The 20,820-nt window shown below is 45.1% G+C and overlaps 2 protein-coding genes across 2 annotated transcripts; one reads left to right on the top strand and one right to left on the bottom strand.

Moving 5' to 3' along the window:
- Positions 1-1,275: 1,275 nt before the first annotated feature.
- Positions 1,276-4,176, bottom strand: LOC136545849 (uncharacterized). The gene is made up of 6 exons (XM_066537825.1): positions 3,891-4,176; positions 3,594-3,784; positions 3,434-3,479; positions 2,440-2,522; positions 2,239-2,355; positions 1,276-1,604 (listed from the first exon to the last, which is right to left on the bottom strand). Exons 1-6 carry the CDS (start codon positions 4,075-4,077, stop codon positions 1,533-1,535), a joined length of 696 nt encoding a protein of 231 aa, XP_066393922.1. The 5' UTR covers positions 4,078-4,176; the 3' UTR covers positions 1,276-1,532.
- Positions 4,177-6,581: 2,405 nt separating this feature from the next.
- Positions 6,582-17,119, top strand: LOC136545851 (probable UDP-3-O-acylglucosamine N-acyltransferase 2, mitochondrial). The gene is made up of 11 exons (XM_066537826.1): positions 6,582-7,039; positions 7,128-7,261; positions 7,366-7,567; positions 7,658-7,734; positions 14,848-14,897; positions 15,664-15,728; positions 15,888-15,939; positions 16,009-16,079; positions 16,181-16,247; positions 16,679-16,750; positions 16,846-17,119. The coding sequence occupies exons 2-11, from the start codon at positions 7,135-7,137 to the stop codon at positions 16,918-16,920; spliced, it is 858 nt and encodes a 285-aa protein (XP_066393923.1). The 5' UTR covers positions 6,582-7,039; positions 7,128-7,134; the 3' UTR covers positions 16,921-17,119.
- Positions 17,120-20,820: the final 3,701 nt, after the last annotated feature.

A 20,820-nucleotide genomic window follows, 5' to 3' on the forward strand; every position in this document is an offset into this window, starting at 1 on the left:
TAATCATATTGGTTCATCGATCTTGACTTTACTTACTCTTCACCGTTGCCATCGTCCATCGGCGCCAAGTCTTGCTCAAGCTTCACCGCCACGCGGTCCATCACTCCAAAGCCTTCGACTTGCCCTTCACGCTTGCAACCGGTCCATCAAGCCAAGTCTTGTCTTGATCTTCTCCACCTTGATCACATGACTCAATGTCATGTCTCATGTGCATTTAAGCTCCTTCATCATCACATGTGTGAGCTTTGCAACATCTCCAAGCCATTTTCACCTCCATGGCATATGTTACTCACACACATGTACCTGTGGACTAATCACCTATGTATCTCACATAAACACAATTAGTCCACCTAAGTTGTCACTCAATTACCAAAACCAAACAAGGACCTTTCATGGGTGCTAGTTGGTCTGAAGCCACTACTGGTTTAAAGGCGTGCATGCATGCACTGCTGTTGCCATTGGTCCACTTTTGATGTATTCTCGTAGAGAAAGGACAGGCCATAAAATTTTACCTTCTCACAAGGAGATAAGAACAGGTATAGCTGGGGCACCGGCCATGCATGCAAAGCAAGCAAGGGCCCAGCAGCATGCACGTACGCATACTCGCATGCATGCCAACCACCATGCTAATTAGGCACCGGCCATGCAGGCACACCGTCCGTCTATTACATGCATGGATGCATGTGTAAGTACAAATGTTCCTGCATGGTCAGTGGATTATTTTTATCTGATGGTAAAGAGGAGAGACATTAAATGTGTTCACCTGCCCAACTTGTTTTTATGTGATGGTAGCATGAAGGGAAGGCATTAAATGCATCTACCTGCTTTCAACCCACCATGCGTAGGCAAAGATGTCAGACTACACCAAGACCAATGACCACTCTACCATTACAATCACTCGCTCCGATGGCGAAGGACCCAATGCGCGTTCTTTTATTACAAGAGAAAAACATTATTATTTTACTAAAACAGTACGCCGAATAAGTTCTAAGCGCAAACGAACAGGGCGTTCGGTAACATTCCCGCAAGAACGTGTGCCACAAGACCGCACGCCCAGGCGAACATTTCCGCAAGAACATGTGTGGTTTGCCACAAGACCACGACAATTGTCATGTGCGGGGACAGAAAACAGAGCAGGGACGCGCCCAGCAATAAAGCATCCGTTTGGAACACAATGAATTTGCAAGGAAACTAAAAACAGAAACTAGTTTCCTTACAAAAGATATCACTTCACATATGGAGTATATGCCAGTTCAGATACTATAGTCTTCAGTGTGAGTGCAAATACGGGCACAAATGCCAGTTCAGATACTGTAATCTTCAGTGTGATGAGTGCTCAATCAGCCATCTTCAGAACAAGGCTGCTGAAGAGCTGGAACCAAAAAAACAAGTGGCAATGGCTAATTTCAACAAGTTCAAGAACTGCCATGAGTGAAGTGGATAACGTTTGGGCAGGATTGCTATACAAATGAGGGGGTGATAACTGAATTCAACGAATAAACTATCATGCCTAGTGGAGCCACTGGGCAGCTTCAGATTTCCCCAGTGCCAAGTGGTTTCCTTGAAGCATCACCAGAAGCCCAAACTTGGTAGTCTTTAACAAGCTGAAACAACAAAATAGGAAATCATTTAGAAAAAAAAATATAAATTTAAAGACAAATATGGAAAAGTTGCTCATGAGTCACGACCATCCCTAGACTCAACGTAGTTCCATTTGGCAATTAAACATATCTTTCCCCATATATGGGTCTTCTTTTTAGGTCATCTAGTTCATCATGTATTAGATAGCAAGCAGAACTGAAAACTGTTGCGACTGATTTGTTGTGAGAGAAAAACACTGTTTCGATTGAAAAAAACAAGCTGAAAAGTACGGATTATAAGAGAAACGAACAAGGCCTCATCATTGATTGGCCAGTAAAAATAGATAATGTGGCATGAACAAATGCTATAGGTAAAATAGAGCAACCTTGGCTTAATAGGAGTCTTTTTAAAAAAAAAGGAGAACTGTTCGATTTACAATAAAGAGAGGTAATTCTAGAAATATAATTTCATCTCAAATTCCTATATCAGTATTTTATCTTATAAACCAACTCATTCTTTACTGCTCTAACACAAATTCTTCTAGAGTTGTAATCCAAAAGAAACATGTACTGCAGCTTGGAAGAAAGAGTGAAGACTGAACTGAAGAAAATGTTAATAAAAAAGTAGCTATGGCACGTCAAATAAAATTAAACCAACCTGCTTTAGAAATCTTGGAAGCATGACTCTGAGTAACTGTTCAAGCACGTGCCTGCCACTTGATTCAATGGCTTCAACTGGTATTGCTCGAAATGGAAAAGGTATATTGATTGCAACCTGAAGATTATCAAAATAAGCTGATTATTGTGTTCAAATCAATGATGATTAAACTATGCAAGCTGGGAGCTTGAGAGTGCCTACCTCTATTGTAGTATCTGATGTAAGCTGTTGAATGGTCGAATCTTGCGACCTGCTGCTGCAGAAAACCCTATTCTCCATGGAAGCTGCATCCCACAGCAAATCAAGTCAATGATATCCTGGAACCATGGTTAAATAGTTTATTTATATATGGAAAGAAACCACTATGGATTAGGTGTATTAAACTTTGCTGGATGAGCTAATATAGGTCGACTATGAAAATCTGCAATTATGCCACTAAATATTTGCCTTTCTTTGTCTATCAGAACCATACAAACTTTCCAACAAATTATTAAGTCAAAGAAGTTCGGCAAAAACTAAAAAGAAACTAAGAATAAGATTGTCAACGAGTTAGTTGACACCTATGAGGATATGCCAACGAATTATGTTTGATTTTTGTCCCTTCTCAAATAAACAGAGCATAGAATCACACAAATAGCAGACAAGGGTTTCTCATGCTTATGTGGAATGGTTTCTTTTAAAAAATGCTTATGCAGAATGGTTAAACTTTAATTTGATGGGCCCTTTGGTTAGGTGACCAAAGACTATGTCATAGTAGAATGAAGCTTTTTAAGCCAAAACAGGACGTTAATTTTATAGGACCTTACATGTTTGCTGCAGTTGGAAGAAGAGGGATATTCTTTTAAAACTCTTTAGTTTTTAGTGTATCAACCAAGTTGTGATCACAGCAGTGATGGTTAGCCATTAATAGAAACATAAATCAAAGGCTGTAAGCATCACAGCATGGGATTAGCCATTACAAGCATCAGAAATCAAAACGCATTCCGTTGCATGTGTGTGAGAAGTTTGGCAATACCACTGTGGGAATGATACTCGGCGGTTTAGCATCAACCGCTTTATGTGACATGCCAATGATAAGCATTTTCAGCTTATTTGAGCATTGATTAGGTAATATTATGTAGAATCCATCGACTGAGCCAGTGATTAACAAGAATCAGCAATCAGGCAAGTATCTAGTGAGAACAACGAACCTTACCTGAGAATTTATCATTTTGGGCCTCCACGAGCGGTGACCCCTCCAGCTGCAAGCCGAACCAAATAACCATATCAGCGAGACACTAATCGACTAATCGCTGCTCAGAAAATAAACAACTGCCGCCATTACTAAAGCCTGAAGTTTGTATGGCGAAAGGTACCTTGCAGGAGAGGAGGCGAATGCAACAGCCGTCGGGTTCCTCATCGACGCGGACAAGGAGGACGGGGCAGACCTCAAGCGCGAAGAAGCGGAAGCGGTACACGTAGCACCGGAAGGTGGAGTCGTCGACGCGCTCGATGCGCTCGGCGTCCAGCACCGAGTACTGCCTGGCCGGCAAGCTCATGTACTCCGCTGCAGGAGGCAAACAGGCATGCATCTCAAGCGACCCCTCAACCAGCGAGCAAGTAGAGACCATGAAGTCTGGGGAGAGTTCGGGAGGGGGGAAGGCTCCGGGTACCGAGCGGGCGGGCCAGCTGCTGGACGGGGATGGACTCAGAGCTGCGGGCGATGAACCGCGCCTTGGGGGCGGACGATGACGACGAGACGGCGGATGATGACGAAGAGGAGGAGGAGGCGCGGACGACGGCGCGGCAGCGGCGGAAGGCGGCGGGGAGCGGAGGCGGCGAGCGGAGTGACGCAGCCATTGGGCGCCTGCATGCGTAACTGTGCCGTGCGCGGCCGCGTCGTTCGCCTTGCCGGTGAGTGGCAGCGGGCGGTTGCGTGCCGTCCCCCACGAGAGGAGACGAGGAGCGAGGGAACTGGGCTGAGCCAGGAAAATGAAGTAAGCAAGCAAGCAAGTGTCAGCGGCTTCTGCATGCACGCAAGGAAGGCCCCAGCGGCATATGAGGATGCGTGCGGATCATATGCTAGTTAGGCACCGACCATGTATGTGAAGAATCCACCGTCCTCTGTTAGGCGTCACCGTCCATTTGTGTGTCGCGTACAATCAGTAGAAAGCCGTACTTCATTTAATGGGTGCAGTTGTTTCATATATCTCATCTGAGCCGTGGAATTTCTATCTAACGCACCAAATAAAAAGAGCATACGTGGACACCCTGGGAGACCGCCGATTCGGCGTGCCTTTATATCTTTAATAGGACAGAAAGACACGACCGAGCAGCTAGCTCTTGCTCACGCGGGCGAGCCAATTTGGCTCGCCTGCACGGGCAAGAAAATCCTTCCCGAGGTGAGCGAGCCGGGCAAAGCAAGATTTCAGACTCTTACCAAGCAGCCCCTTAGACTGACTCCAACAACGTGACCCAAATCGGATACCCATTTCACCGTTTAGGTAACGCACAGTAAAAAAAGCTACGAACCCCAAAATCCCACAAAAAAATATCCGTGCTCTCTCTCTCCTCTCTCTCTCCACGCTCCCTCACTCTCTTCTCTCCCCAGGCGGCAACAGCACCTCGCCAGCGGCGGCAGCAGGGCCACGACGCCCCTCGGCACGACGGCGCACCGGCGCAGGCAGGGCTCGGCGGTCTTGCGCTGGCGGCCTAAGCGAGGGCACCTCTCGGCGCGGCGGCGCACCGGCGTGGTGGCGCAGAGGCGCTGGTGGGCTCGGGCGCGGGCGCCCCTCAGCGTGGCGGCGCACCGGCGTAGGTAGGGCCCGACGGCCTTGCGCAGGTGGCCCAGGCGTGGGAGTCCCCCGACGCGGGCAGGCCCCGGTTGTGGCCATGGGCGCGGGGCGAGGGTGGCCCCCGACGCGGCAGCGCACCAGCGAGTGCGAGGGCGTGGCGCAGGGCGAGGGCTGCCCCTGCTGCTGCGGCGGCTCCCCCGAGCTCGCGCCCAGCGGCGGACCCCCGGCGCTCTCTCCTTCGTCAACTCCTCCCGCGGTGGCCCGCCTGCTCCACTCCACTCCTCCCCGAATCCGCCTCGCCACGCCGCGCCACTCTGGGCGCTCCTCGCCTCGAGCCCGCCTCGCCCCGCCGGCCGCGCTCCGCCACGGTTCCGCCTCGCCGAGTCGAGCCGACCGCGCCCTGCCTCAACGGCTCCTACGGGCCCACCACTGCATGTTTGCGTCGTCTCTCTTCGATGACGCATATTTGCCAACCGAATCGCCGAGTACCCAGAATGGGTATCTGGATTCGGTCTTCCGTTGGAGGAGTGTTTTGGTACCCAAAAACACTGTGCATAACACATTTTTGCGTTTGGGTATGCCGTTGGAGACAGTCTTATAACCTTGGTAATTTGGTTTCATACCTCTGAATAAACGAAAAAGGAAAAAAAATTGTAGCTGCCGTGAGGCCCAGTAGCAAACCCTACAGCCCAGGCCCAATACTGAACCCACCGCCCCATCAGCGTCAGCGCCCCTCTGTCCTCCGATCGAGTCTCTGACCGGCGGCGGCTCATCCCGACCTTCCCCCTAACTTTTTCTTAAAAAATTCCAAAAAATATGCAACACCAGAGTTTAAAATCAAGTGGATGGAGACACTATGTTAAAGAGGTGATCAATTAATAGATGAAAAGAAGGAACCAAACCACGTAGGCACGAAAGAAAGGGGGCAACATATATAAATCGCTCGTGTCATCTGCCATGGTGGCAAGAATACACAGCATGACGTACATGTGACTGAAGACGAACACATGCGACAAGTTTATACATTTATTTATACCTTTTCAATGTGTTGGACCAAAGAGATACAATCCTATAAGTTGTTGTATGTAGATGCAATTTACTCGTTAGGTTCATCGAAGATCGAAGTTAACTAAGATCGCACCTTGTGCCAGAACATTTACTGTAATTATTCTCTAATCTTATCGATGAAAGCCGGTAACGGATCTTTCGAAAAAAAGTTAACTAAGATCGAAACCAAAATAACCCAAGCTGAAAATTTTCATAATGTAATTTGTAGTGTTTTAAAACGCCAGCTAACGTATTTAACGATCTACCTCCTTAAACAGTTACTAGCTAGCTAAATTGGGCTATAGCGTCTAAATTGTACATACAATGAAGCAAATAGCTAGATTCTTCTCAAACAACAGTAGCCGGAGATTTAGGGCGTGCTTGAAATCTTTGCTGTTGTTGCTCGCCTCGCCAGCCTCACCTTTGCTTTCTTTGTTTGGTGGTTCTGCAGCTAGTAGCCTTTTCATCGTGGCTTCAAACAGTATAGGACAGAAAGACACGACCGAGCAGCTAGCTCTTGCTCACGCGGGCGAGCCAATTTGGCTCCCCTGCACGGGCAAGAAAATCCTTCCCGAGGTGAGCGAGCCGCTGCCTTCCGCCCTCTCAGGGCTCAACGGCAAAGACCTGGTTCAGCGACGGCGGGATGCTAGCAGGCAGCAGCTGCTAGCAGGTACCCGTGCACCCGAGCGCCTCTTCTCATTTTCGTAGTCGGCGAGCGCCGCCGCCGGTGACCAGAGCACAGACAGGCCAGCAGTTGCTCAAGCGCGGAGGCTGAAAGAACACGAAAAAATCAGTCAGCCAAAGCCCTTTACACCCACACACTAAAAATATCCAGTGCGAGTGCGATTTGAAAACCCAGTTTTTTTTTTTTCTCGCGGTTAAGCTCGTAATTGTTCACTGCTGATCCCCCGACTCTGTCCTTTCGCTTTAAAGCGCGAGGCAGCTTGCCTTGCCATCCGTCATCAGGATCGACTAACTTGGTTTGGATTTCTGCCCCCATTTTAATGTTTTGCCCAAAACATTCACTAGTAGAACATATGTTCATTTGTTGGTTTTTCACTCGCTCAGGTAAAGGATGGCAGCCATCCTGCCTAGGACCGTCCGCAAGGCGGCGGAGGCGGCGCTGTCACTACACTACGTGCCGCCGCGCCCCGCCTGCCACTTTGCGCGGTACCTGGGCGGCGTCTCCTCTGCTTGCAGCAGTAAGTAATCATCGACTCCAGTGCCACAAAACTTCAGTTCCTTTAAAAAAAATTACTTTACTAGTTTTGAAATATTTGTGACCTGTGACTTGCTGAATGATCAGATCCTGGCACTGCTTCAGTGGAGTTCTTGCCGTGGCACAATGGCGGGGGCATCCTGCACCGGGCGGCGTCCATTGACCCCACCGCTGTGGTGGAGCCCGGAGCGGTCGTGCACTCCGGTGCTGTCCTTGGTAGAGAGGTCGTTGTTGGTTCTGGAGCCGTGGTTGGGCCTTCAGTTTCCATTGGGCAGTCAACTAGGATCGGGTATGCTGATTCTTGAATTTAATTTGAGCACCTATATGTACTCTTGATTTAGGGATTTGCTGAGAATGAAGATTGGTTTTAAATGTGTAGGTACAATGCTGTCTTAAGCAATTGCTCAGTGGGTGAGTTCTGTATTATCCACAATGGAGCCTCCATTGGTCAAGACGGTGAGCATATATACTCATTTTAGTGTTTACGTCATCCCATGCCGTGAAAAAAGAAGTAGGTACAAGGTTGCTGGTATCTGGTATCTGTTAGATTGATCTCCTGACCAATAAGCCCAACGACCTATTGGGCCTTGGTCTCGCGCCCTAATCGGGGGCGCCCAATCCTACATGGTTGGTGGGCCCCCGTCGCACTGCGCTATATAAAGAGGTGGGGGCCGGCGGCTCAAAGCACGAGGTTCGCCGTGAGCCGCAAACCCCACCGACAAACCCTAATTCCGATCTCGAAGAGGGCGCGCAGCCAGCGACGGGAAGCCACCACCGTCATCACCGTCATCCCATCGTCACTGCACTGCATCACCGACTCCACTGCGTCGCCTCTCTTCACCGACCGTCGCTGCCCGTGCGCAGCCTACATCGACGAACCTGATGGAGGCTACTGGATCCTCCACCCCTGCGGTCTCAGGTTCGGTACCCTTCCCTTTCTCTCCCTGTCTCTCTGTAGACCGTTCTACATGTCCTAGGATCTACCGTTTTACATGTTATACCGAATAGAACAGTCAAAGTCCAGATCTATGATCCTACAGTCATAACAATGGTACCAGAGCCTTTTCTAGCGGTAGATCTGGATCGGGGAAAAGAAATTAAAAGTTACCCGAGTAGAAAGTTGATTGGATCCGTGCGGATCTAAGCAGAAAAGGGTCGGCCGACGTTCGGTTGAACCCTAAACTCGAGGTTAAAGAAGAACCCGAAGTCGATTTGGGGAAAAATAAGAAAACAGTTTCATCCCCAATCCTAACCCTAATCGGGAAATCGTGCAAAATCCGAATCAAAGAAACCAGAAAAGGATCCCGATCTCGGATCGGATCAGAAAGAACCCTAACCCTAGAAATGAAACCCTAAACCTAGATCGGGTTTTGGGGAAGGAGAAAGATGAAGAGGGGAACCTACCCGGTCCTCCCGACACCGCCGTCACGCGGAAAGCCACCACCGTGCGGGCGGTGATCACCGCCGCCATGGTGGGCGAGCGGACAGAGGCCCGGCTCGGCCGTGGCTCAGGACAGCGGTCCAAAGCCGCTCGACGGCGGCGCGCTCTGCCATGGGCGAGCGCGCGCACCGGCGAGGGGCTTGGCACCGGTGTCGTCCACCCTTCTTCTCCGGTGACGAGGTGGCCGCGCGCTCCCTTCGTCTTCGCTACCGTCGCCGTGGGAGAGGAGAGGAGAAAGAGAAATGGTCTAGGGTTTTTCGGGGGGGGGGGGGGGCGCGGCCGGTCGGGCTTTTGATGCCCCGAGCTGTGCGCTCCACCGCTCGATCGAGACGGACGGCCACGAGCGACTGGGCCAGCGCCGCAGCCCAGGCGGGAAAGGGCGCGAGGCCGAAATCCCGGCCCAGGCCCAGGTTGCGGCCTGGGCGCGGGGGTGCGCTGGTGCGCGCGGCTGGGCCGCGGCAGCTAGGCCGAGTGCGCTGGCGCGCGCGCGCGTGAGCAGGCCGTGGGCCACGCGTGTGCTGGCTGGGCCAAAATGGCCAAATAAATAGTAAAGTCACAGTTTTTGTTTTTCTTATTTTCCAGAAAACAGTTTGATCAATTTGAATTGATTTTTTATGATAATTTTCTGTACAAAATTTATCCAACGATATTTTTTGTTCAGTAAATAGTAATTTTGCTTCTGAAAAATAGGAAAAAGATTATTAAATGTTAAAGTTTCCGCTGCGTATTTAAAGATGTAATTTTCATTATTAAATTCGAACCAACGGGAGAATTTAATTTTGAAAATGGATATGTTTTAAATTGATTATAATATTGTTGTTATTCTGACCAACGTTGATTAATGGCAATATTATAATGATTTTGTTATACATTAATTCTATTTCTGTCCAACGGTGATGTAGAATTAGTGTAGAAAATAATTGTATGTTTTAATTTTGACCAACGTTAAACTAAGGCATGCAATTATTGTTGTTATTTCTGTTCTCACCCTATTTGAATTATGTTTTCAGGAGGATACAACTTAATGAGTTGTATCAAAGAGATCCTCACTCTAAAAGGTGATAACTATATTGAGTGGAAGAAAAAGATAGACCTGGCCTTTATCCTCGCTGAGGTGGACTGGGTTGTCACCACACCGTGTCCCAAAGAACCTATGGCACCGGTGAGGGAGACAGATGAGACTGATGTTGCATGGCAGAACAGAGAGCGGGATTTTGCTCCCGTAAAGATGTCCTATGACCTTGAGCATAGGAAATAGGTCACTGCCAACAAGAAGTGTCTGGCAGTGATAAAGAACACGATTGAGCCTGCTATTGTGGGCTCAATTCCAGACTATGACACGGTCACAGAGTACCTAGACAGAATAAAGAGTCAGTTCACTAGCTCTTCAAAGACATATGCAACCCAGCTGATCAAGCAGCTAGTTACAGAAAGGTACTCTGGTGACGGCAGTGACATTAGAGAGCACATACTGAGAATGAGCAATCTGGCATCTAAGCTCAAACCAATGGATTTGGCACTCAAGGATGAGTTTCTTATTCATTTGATTTTTGCTTCTTTGCCCAAAGAATTTGACACCTTTATTGTTAATTATAACATACAGCCTGAAAAATGGGATTTAGAAAAGCTCATAGCCATGTGTGTGCAGAGGAGGAAAGAATAAAAGTTTCACAAGGTGGTTCTGTCAACTACCTAAAAGATAAGAAAAAGAACTATAATAACAGCTCTTCCTCCAAGTCATCTGGAAAAGGTCCCATGCAACAGTCTCAGAACCAGCAATTCCCAGTGGCCAAAGACCAGTGTCTCCACTGCAAGAAGACGGGACATTATAAAAAGAATTGTCCTGATTTCTTAAAGATGATAATGAAGAATAAAGGTGAGAATATTATTACGTTCGTAAATGAATCCTTGTATGTAAAGTTTTCAAAATCTACTTGGTGGATTGATTCAGGTGCAACTATTCATGTTGCCAATTCATTACAGGGATTCCGTTTGATGAGAACTTTGCAAAGAAGCGAAAGTTTCATTAAAGTCGCAAATGGAGTACAAGCAGATGTTGAGGCCGTTGGAGATCTTCCTCTAGAACTTCCAGATGGCTTCATACTTTTTCTTAGAGATGTTCTTTATGTACCTTCTTTGCAAAGAAACCTTATTAGTGTATCAAAGTTGGACCATGATGGTTATGATTGCCATTTTGGAAATGACAAATGTCAGATATTGTTTAATAATAAATGTGTTAGTCTTGCCTTCCGACAAGACGGGCTTTATTTGTTATCACTTCGTGAAAATGTGAATTCCGTATGTGATGTGAATGAAAATGCATCCTCATCGAACAATGGAAACAGAAAACAAAAGAGAGCTCACGATGCGTTGTCGAAATTATGGCACTGTCGTTTAGGCCATATTTCGAGGGGGAGAATAGAAAGACTAGTTAAGAATGATATTCTTCCTCCATTAGAGCTCTCAGAGTTAGAACAATGTAGAGATTGCATAAAAGGAAAGTATGTAAAGAAAATTAAGAAAGATGCCAAACGAAGCGCAGGAATTCTACAGATTATTCATACAGACATATGTGGTCCTTTTCCTATGAAAAGTGTGGATGGTTATGATTCATTCATAACATTCACAGACGATTACTCTCGGTTTGGCTACATTTATCCAATTAAAGAAAGAACAGAAGCGTTGGATAAATTTAAAATATTTAAAGCAGAAGTTGAAAATCAGCATGATTTAAAGATTAAGATAGTCAGGTCTGACCGTGGAGGAGAGTACTACGGTCGGCATACCCCATATGGACAAGTTCCTGGACCTTTTGCAAGGTTCTTACAGGAGAATGGTATAGTCGCCCAGTATTCAACACCGGGCGAACCTCAGCAGAATGGAGTAGCTGAAAGGCGTAACTGTACCCTGATGGATATGGTATGTAGTATGATAAGTTACTCCACTTTACCCACGAGTCTGTGGATGGAGGCGTTAAAAACCGCCATTCATATTCTCAATAGAGTACCAAGTAAATCGGTGCCCAAAACACCGTATGAGTTGTGGACAGGAAGAGTACCCTCACTTAACCACTTGCGTGTGTGGGGAAGCCCTACTGAGGCTAAAGTTTTTAACCCAAACATTGGGAAGCTAGATCCCAAAACAGTGAGTTGCCATTTCATTGGCTACCCAGAAAAATCAAAAGGTTTTCGTTTCTACTGTCCTAATAGACATACAAAGTTCGTGGAAACGAGACACGCTGTCTTCCTAAAGGATGAAATGATTAGGGGGAGCATGGTAGCTCGGGAAATTGACCTTGAAGAGAAGCGGGTATATGCACCCACTCCGATCATTCATGAGCTATTTTTCTCACTACCTGCTGTTGCTGCACCAACAGTACAAGACACTGTGGTGCCAGCACCTGTTGTTATCCCGCCTGTGGCAACAATGAATGATGATGAGGAACCTGTGGCTCAGGATCCTATAGAACCTATTGCCACACATGAGGGGGAGCAACAACAGCCTCAAACAGAAAATGTGCCAATTGAGGAGGCCCCTAGAAGGTCTCAAAGAGTTAGAAAATCAGCTATTCCTGCTGATTATGAAGTGTACAACACTGAAGAATTTCAAATAGAGGATGATCCCACCTCATTTGAAGAAGCCATGAAAAGTGATCATTCATCAAAGTGGCTTGAGGCCATGGAAGATGAGATGTGATCAATGAATGCAAATAAAGTTTGGGATTTGGAGATAATTCCTAAAGGAGCCAAAACAGTAGGCTGTAAATGGGTCTACAAAACAAAACTTGACTCTCAAGGGAATATAGAGAGATATAAAGCCCGACTTATGGCAAAAGGCTTTACACAAAGAGAAGTGATTGATTACAATGAGCCCTTTTCTCCAGCCTCATGTAAGGATTCCTTCAGAATCATAATGGTATTAGTGGCACATTACGATTTGGAATTACATCAGATGGATGTAAAGACGGCATTTCTCAACGGAGACTTAGAGGAAAATGTTTACATGGCACGACCGAAAGGTTTTGTCATGGAAGGAAAAGAACGTTTGGGATGCCACCTAAAGAAATCTATTTATAGATTAAAACAAGCTTCAAGACAGTGGTACTTGAAGTTTGATCAGACAATAAAGAATTTTGGGTTTAAAGATAATGTTGAGGACAATTGTGTCTACGCAAAGTTTAAGAATGGGAAGTTTATCTTCCTTGTCCTGTATGTGGATGATATTTTACTTGCTAGTAGTGATGTCAGTCTACTACTGGAAACAAAGAAGTTTTTGTCCTCAAAGTTTGATATGAAAGATCTTGGTGAAGCTTCGTTCGTTCTAGGGATCGAGATTCACCGAGATAGAAGTAAAGGGGTATTAGGACTGTCACAAAAGGCATACATAGAAAAAGTCTTAAAGAAATTTAGTATGCGCAAATGTAGTCCCTCACCTGCTCCTATAGTCAAGGACGATAGATATGGGGATTTTCAATGCCCCAGGAACCAATATGAGATCGATCAAATGAAAGTGGTTCCATATGCTTCAGCTGTCGGAAGCTTGCAATATGCTCAAGTGTGTACGCGCCCTGACTTGGCATTTGTTACCGGGTTACTTGGCAGATTCCAGAGCAATCCTGGAATAGAACACTGGAAATTGGTAAAGAAAGTCTTGCGTTATTTGCAAGGAACGAAAGGCCTCATGATGACGTATAGAAGATCTGATTCACTCCATATAGTGGGATATTCAGATTCTGATTATGCGGGAGATAATAGAAAATCCACGTCTGGATATGTGTTTACTCTCGCAGGGGGAGCTATTTCATGGAAAAGCTCAAAGCAAACCGTCACTACATCGTCCACAATGTATGCCGAGTTTGTAGCGTGTTATGAGGCAACGGGGCAGGTGAACTGGCTAAAGAAGTTCATACCCGGTTTGAAGGTGGTTGACGACATCAATAGACCACTGAAGTTATACTGCGATAATAATCCAGCAGTACAATATGCTCACAACAATAGGTCAAGTGGTGCTGCCAAACACATTGACATAAAGTATTATGTTGTGAAGGATAAAGTCCGGGATCAAATGATAAGTCTTGAGCATATAAGTACCGAAAAGATGCTCGCGGATCCGCTTACAAAAGGCTTACCACCCAACGTGTTCAGAGAACATGTAGCCGGCATGGGTTTAAGGGAAAGCCTATGATTCCTGGACTATAAAGGGCCCAAAAGTTAAAGTAACTATTTCAGATCAGAGACGTGCATTGTAGCTGTTAAATCTATCGGCGATTGACCGTGACGATGAGACATGCTCTATGCATTATCTGTGAAGAAATGAGTAAGGATAAAAGGATTGAAGTTTAAAGTTTAAAGATAAAAGTAATAGTGAGATCAAGGGGGAGAATGTTAGATTGATCTCCTGACCAATAAGCCCAACGACCTATTGGGCCTTGGTCTCGCGCCCTAATCGGGGGCGCCCAACCCTACATGGTTGGTGAGCCCCCGTCGCACTGCGCTATATAAAGAGGTGGGGGCCGGCGGCTCAAAGCACGAGGTTCGCCGTGAGCCGCAAACCCCACCGACAAACCCTAATTCCGATCTCGAAGAGGGCGCGCAGCCAGCGACGGGAAGCCGCCACCGTCATCACCGTCATCCCATCGTCACTGCACTGCATCACCGACTCCACTGCGTCGCCTCTCTTCACCGACCGTCGCTGCCCGTGCGCAGCTTACATCGACGAACCTGATGGAGGCTACCGGATCCTCCACCCCTGCGGTCTCAGGTTCGGTACCCTTCCCTTTCTCTCCCTGTCTCTCTGTAGACCGTTCTACATGTCCTAGGATCTACCGTTTTACATGTTATACCGAATAGAACAGTCAAAGTCCAGATCTATGATCCTACAGTCATAACAGTATCATGTGCTGAAATCTCTCAGTTGGATGTGCATGCTATACTTCAGATCGTTTGACGCTGTTTCTTTTTTCTAGTGAGCAGATTGCATTGCCTTTTGGCTACTCACATACCTTTTCGTTTTCTTTTTAAAAATACTTGGTATAATGGTATATGATAAGATTTCTTGATATACTCCTTTCAAAGAATATAATTCATATATTCTCATGATATGCTGATGTCAACATCTTATGGTTGCAGGTTTTGGGTTCTTTGTAGATGAGGCTGGACAGGTTAAGAAGAAACCACAGGTTAGTGCTCAGTTGCTCACCATTGTTGCCCTATGGTAATTTTTTTTTGAAGATTGTCAATTAGTAGACTCCAAATTTAAAGCTACTGAAATGTTCAGAACTAAGGTTACCTTATGGCCTGTGTTACTGCATTATTCAGTGTTATCTTATATAGGTAAGTAAAAACTTAGTCTGACAGTTATCATACTTAATCCATCCTACTTACCTGAAGTCCAATAGCAAAAAGATCTTGAGATAATGCATTGCCACCCAATGTTTAGTAACTAGCTAGCTTATCTCTGTAGATGTTTATTTGAGAGTCTTTATGGACGTGATTTGGATGTCAAACCAAATAGGAAGGTCCATTTACCCCCAAATAATCCACCTTTTCTGCTTAGCCCGTGTGAATAAAATTTAGGCTCCATTTACTCCAAACTATTTAAATTGGTCCAACCGACCCCTAACGAGATTTCTCTTTTTTATTTCCCCACTTACAAGTTGAATATGAAGTTCAAATTTGTGGAGTAACAGAGGACATTATGTTCTATATTAGAAAATTGCATCAAGAATCCCCACCCCCCCCCCCCCCCCCCCCCCCCCCCCCCCCCCCCCCCCCTCTCCCCCGAAAAAACGAACCTAAAGCTCAACTTGTACGTGGACAAACAAAAGGACAAATCTCATTATGGGGTATATTGGACCAACTGAAGTAGCTTTGGGTGTAAAGGGTTGTATGGGGGTAGTAACATGTACTTTTTCGACTATACTGAAATATCTTGCTATTTGTCAGATGCTGTACGTAAGAATTGGAGACCATGTAGAAATAGGCGCAAACACATGCATTGACAGAGGCAGGTAACTTTTAAGTGCTCAAAGGTATTGCTGATATTAAGAAAATGTGATTGGTCCATGATTTTCATTTAACCGAAGCTATAGGCTATCAGCTCTTTTCATTTGATTATATATTTGGCTGCAGTAGAATTTTGCTGAAATTTCACCTGTTATTAACTGCAGCTGGAGAGAGACAATGATTGGAGATCATACCAAGATTGATAATCTGGTCCAGGTATTATCTCTCCTGCATTAGGTGTTTGTTTTTTCTCCCTTTCCTGTCAATTGACAATTTTTCTTGCAGATAGGCCACAATGTGGTAAACGGAAAGTGCTGCATGATATGTGGGCAAGTAGGGATTGCTGGTTCTGCAACATATGTATATAGCTTCATTGGTTATATGTTTCTTCTGCTTAGGATCGTTATATGATTTTTGTGGGCCATTTTTCAAGATTCATCCTGTTATGAGCATGCAGACTGGGGGACTATGTTACATTGGGTGGTAGAGTGGCAATTCGAGACCATGTCTCCATTGTATCAAAGGTGCTGTGTTCACAGCTTTTTTTCTCTCTTCTTCTTTGCCTTCTTTGTGCACCTTGTATCAAAACTAGATTGAATTTAGTACAACATTTTGTTGCCTTGTCTAATGTCATATCCTGGTTACATTACTCCGAGCACTCTTGAATCCTTTTAGTTCTGATTCAGTGCTGCTTACAATGGCGCAAACTGTTCTTTTCTTCATGCTGAGTAGCTGAGCCTAAGAAGTCTATATGCCACTTGTGTCTTCGCATCTGGTGGTTTCAGCAAATAGAATGTAGTCAAACAAATGATGTTCCCTGTTTATAGTTATGGCAAGCATCTGCATACCACCACCCCAACTTCTGATGAAAATTAAGCTGATGCCACTGTCTTTTACTTGACCATCAGGCTTCTTTGTTGTTGTTGTTCTCACTATTTCTGCAACCTTCTTGCAGGTTCGACTCGCAGCTAATAGCTCGGTGACAAAGGATATTCAGGAGCCTGGTCATTATGGTGGATTCCCTGCTGTAAGCATATATCAACGGCCATACCATTTCAACTTTGCTCCCCTCTTTATCCTAGTATAGCAATAAATTCTGACAGTTGGCTATGTATGCTTTAAGTACCGATAAATGAATGGCGCCGGCAAATTGCAAATTTGCGGCTGTGCTCAAAGAAAGATGGCGTGAAGAGATAGCATCCAGCTATCCCCCCGTGCCAAATGTTTTTTTCCTGGCAGTAGTATTTAACCAGTGAAAGTTGTTATTGTAGCTCCTCATTTTTAATAGAGCAACATTTGTTTGGCTTAAGGTTCAGACCAGATCACCTATAGTGGAGAACGAGGGGATGGTGTGGTTCAACATTTCGGCTATACAATGGAATTTGACATTTCGGAAGTTTTTTTATGACTCTTGGTTATTTAACTTGGTCATAAGGAAAGCTCTGCATCAGTAGCGGATTATTTTCTAGCTCTGTCTACTCCTCATGCCTCTTTCAGAGGCCCTGTTTGTTTCGCTGAAATTTAGCGTATGCTGATTGTTTATACCAAAATTTGGAAGAAGACTCACATGGACTTGAAGGCTCCTGAGGTCATGTCGTCATGGAATCAATTGTGTGCAGATCGGAACTAGTTGATTTAAGCGTAAAACTGGAGTCGGCTTTCTTCAGATAGCGCCAGCGGATAATGACGAAGGTTATGATCGGCGCCAGGACGAGACATGCTGGACTTTACAAAAAGGGAAATATTAAAGTCCAAGTTATCTTAAATTAGGAATATTTTCGTTTATGCTAACGAATCGTGCTCGAGTAGGATTAATGTTTAGGTCCCGGGTATAAATATCAAAGCCCCAGCTATTGTAAAAAGAACAATCAATCAAATACAAGTCAATTACTTTTTTCGGCTCCGGCCACCCCTTAGGAGTAGGAGTAGAGTAGATCTCGGCGAGTTCTTCAGTGAGTACGACTGCATCGATCCGGTCGACCTCCACTGCTTGTCTATAAGTACCGTCATGGTTTATACCTCTGTTCGTATGACTGCATCGATTCGGTTGACCCTCACTGCGACTCTGGTATAGGCTAGTTATCGACGCTTGTCTAATTCAAGTATGACCTGTGTGATTCTGCCTTATACTCCACTGCTTAAATTAGATCAAGATCAAGTTATCGGCTCTACCTTAGTATGGCAGTCTTTGGTAGATTCATTAAGTTACCGATATTGCTTATTGCTTTCATCGTTTATCTAATTACAGCAATATCACTCTGCCCGATTGAGATTGATCTGGATTGGCCTTATATCTTGTTTAACTCATCGTTTGCTAATTTAAAGTTGATCTAATCTACACCTTAACGATGAATTATGTTTTTATCGGCTATTTTACATCAATCTTAATCGTGCATAGCGTGCGGTTAAGACATGTCCGATCTCGAGTAGATCTATTGGTTAATGAAAACCGTTCCATGGCCCGTTATCATGGCCTGTGGGATTCTGTCTCTCACCACACTGTTGGCACCATAGAGTGGGGATCGTTAGTTGGTAAACTCGTTCCTGAGGAGGCATGACCTTAACTGTGCGCTATGTTTGAATCGGCTGTTTAGCCGATATCGAGTGCTTTCACGAATAGTTCACATTACGAGATCATTGAAGTAGAGATAAGTTGAAAGATATGTTAGCCCCATGATCTTATTATTGTATTACGGCTTGCATAATTTTGCCTCATGCCCCACTGATATTAGTAATGAGTTAGGGTCATCGAGTCTATTGTTGTTACTGCGGCCTGCATGATTCTGCCTCATGCCCCACTAGTCATGGCGATGGATGAGATCTAACATGTTCATTAGGTTTATCTTTATTAACTGGTTAAGTGGTGTTGAATTGTCTCTTTATATAAAAAGGAGTTCGGTTACTTATAATCATTAGCTCAGTATAAACCGATCATCATTGATATCTTATTGCCATTGATTAATATTTGCTTAAATAATATTTATCCTAAATGATAACCGATTCTTCTTATACGACCCCATGAGCTTTAATCGATTTATTCTTATGAATATGCTGGAATCAACTATTTAGTCGATTTTCTCTCATATCGGCTCTCAGAGCCGCACATTCGGAACTATCTGGTAACACCGGCATGTTCCGCCCTTAATTATCGATGAGCTTTCTCTCCTTGTCAATTGTAGGGTCAAATTGACTGGCACGTCTCAGGAGGATTGCGTAGGATCGACCACCCTTACGCTGAAGCTAGGTGGATCTGCTCCATCGAGCGGACCCTTCCGACTTGCTGCGTGTGTCCTCAGCACGGAGATGAAAATTCTATGTTGACACGATTCTGGCACGCCCGGTGGGACACCACAATCGTCATGGCGGCTCACAACAACGACAACATCCTTATGGTACATTATGAAGAGCTACCTGATGAAGATAATGATACCATCAACAAAGCTACAGAAGAATTTCAGAAGAAGTGTTTGTTGTCCTACACCAAAATACGTGACAATACAATTATTCAGAAATTTCCACTACCAAGAGTTCTACTACATGGGCAGACAGATACAGTCGAAGTTGAAGACAGGCGTTTCTTTACGGAAGCCATAGACAAATCTGTTGTGATGCCATATCGAGCCGCAATGAAGCTTTCGTTGACACATTTCACAACGCCATGAAAGAGGCGATTCGTGGAATTCTAGTTGGTCAGGTTGGATTGATTTGTTACAACATTCTAGATCCATTGACTCAAGGGACTAATCAAGTCGGTACCAGCCATCAAGAAGCAACACTAGCTGATAATGGTGACGTCCAAACACTTCAAGGTTCATCTGAACAAACTCTAGATACTACTACGAATCAGATACAGTACAATCCTGGACCGTCAATACAGCATGTACAACAGCTGGCGGGGCAAGGTCAGAATCAGGTGATCAATTTTGGCACATCAGACCACATATCATCGTCGACTCAAAAAATAGCACCATCAATTCAAAGGATCCGTAGAGATATAGATCCTTATGTTTATAATCAGAGACTTCAAGCAGCGAGCTAGCAAAGGACCCAACAGATTGAAATTCCACATGGCTATCACTATGGCATGGATTATAACACCCTCCACATGATGCCAAATATAGGATATCAAGGCACACGAGATTTCAATCCATAGATAGGTCAGCAAGTACCAAGAAACCCAAATCCGCAAGCTGACGAGTTGCTGCTAAAGATGACTGAGATGATGAAGAATCAGTTCGGTCTGAAGCCAAAGGGGCTAACCTTTTCGTACAAATGCCCATATCCAGAATGGTATGATTTGGTCGCTCTTCCTACAAATTACAGGCTCCCAGAGCTCGCCAAGTTCACCGGTCAAGATAATACAAGCACAATAGAACATGTCAGTTGGTATCTTACACAATTGTGCGAAGTGTCAGTTGAAGATGCCCATCGAGTTCATTTCTTCTCCTTATCCCTATTAGGGCCAGCCTTCACTTGGTTTTCGTCACTACCAGTCAACTCCATTGCCAATTGGACTGACCTAAAACAAAGTTTCATACATATTTTTATACTGGGACTGGAGAAAAGAAGATAACCGATTTGACAACCATGAGACAGAGGACTAATGAATCGGGCATTGAGTTTCTTCAGAGATTTCGAGAGACTAGAAACTTGTGCTTCTCATTGAACTTGGCCGATGATCAGCTAGCTACTTTAGCTGTCCAAAGAATGTTGCCAATATTGAAAGAAAAGCTGACAGGACAAGAATTTGACAACTTGAGTCAATTGGCTCAACGAGTAGTAGCGCTCAATAGCCAATTTCAGAGTATGCGCAGAGATACCTGATTCTAGAAGAGTACCACCGTAGCCGAAGCTTACGATCCATACTCAGCAGATGATGGCTATGAAGATGAAGAAGAGGAGGTTGCTGCAGCTGAATGGAATTGGGGCAAGAAGACAGTAATGGTGCCAAATCCTTGGGGAAGAGGAGTCGAGGAGAGCTATGACTTTGATGTCACAAAATTGGACAAGCTCTTTGACTTCTTACTTGAGAAGGGCCAGATCAAATTGCCGGACAATCATGTTATGTTGCCCCCCGAATAGTTGAAGAATAAGAAG

This window comes from Miscanthus floridulus, chromosome 3 (genome assembly GCF_019320115.1).
Source record: "Miscanthus floridulus cultivar M001 chromosome 3, ASM1932011v1, whole genome shotgun sequence".
Classification (NCBI taxonomy): domain Eukaryota; kingdom Viridiplantae; phylum Streptophyta; class Magnoliopsida; order Poales; family Poaceae; genus Miscanthus; species Miscanthus floridulus.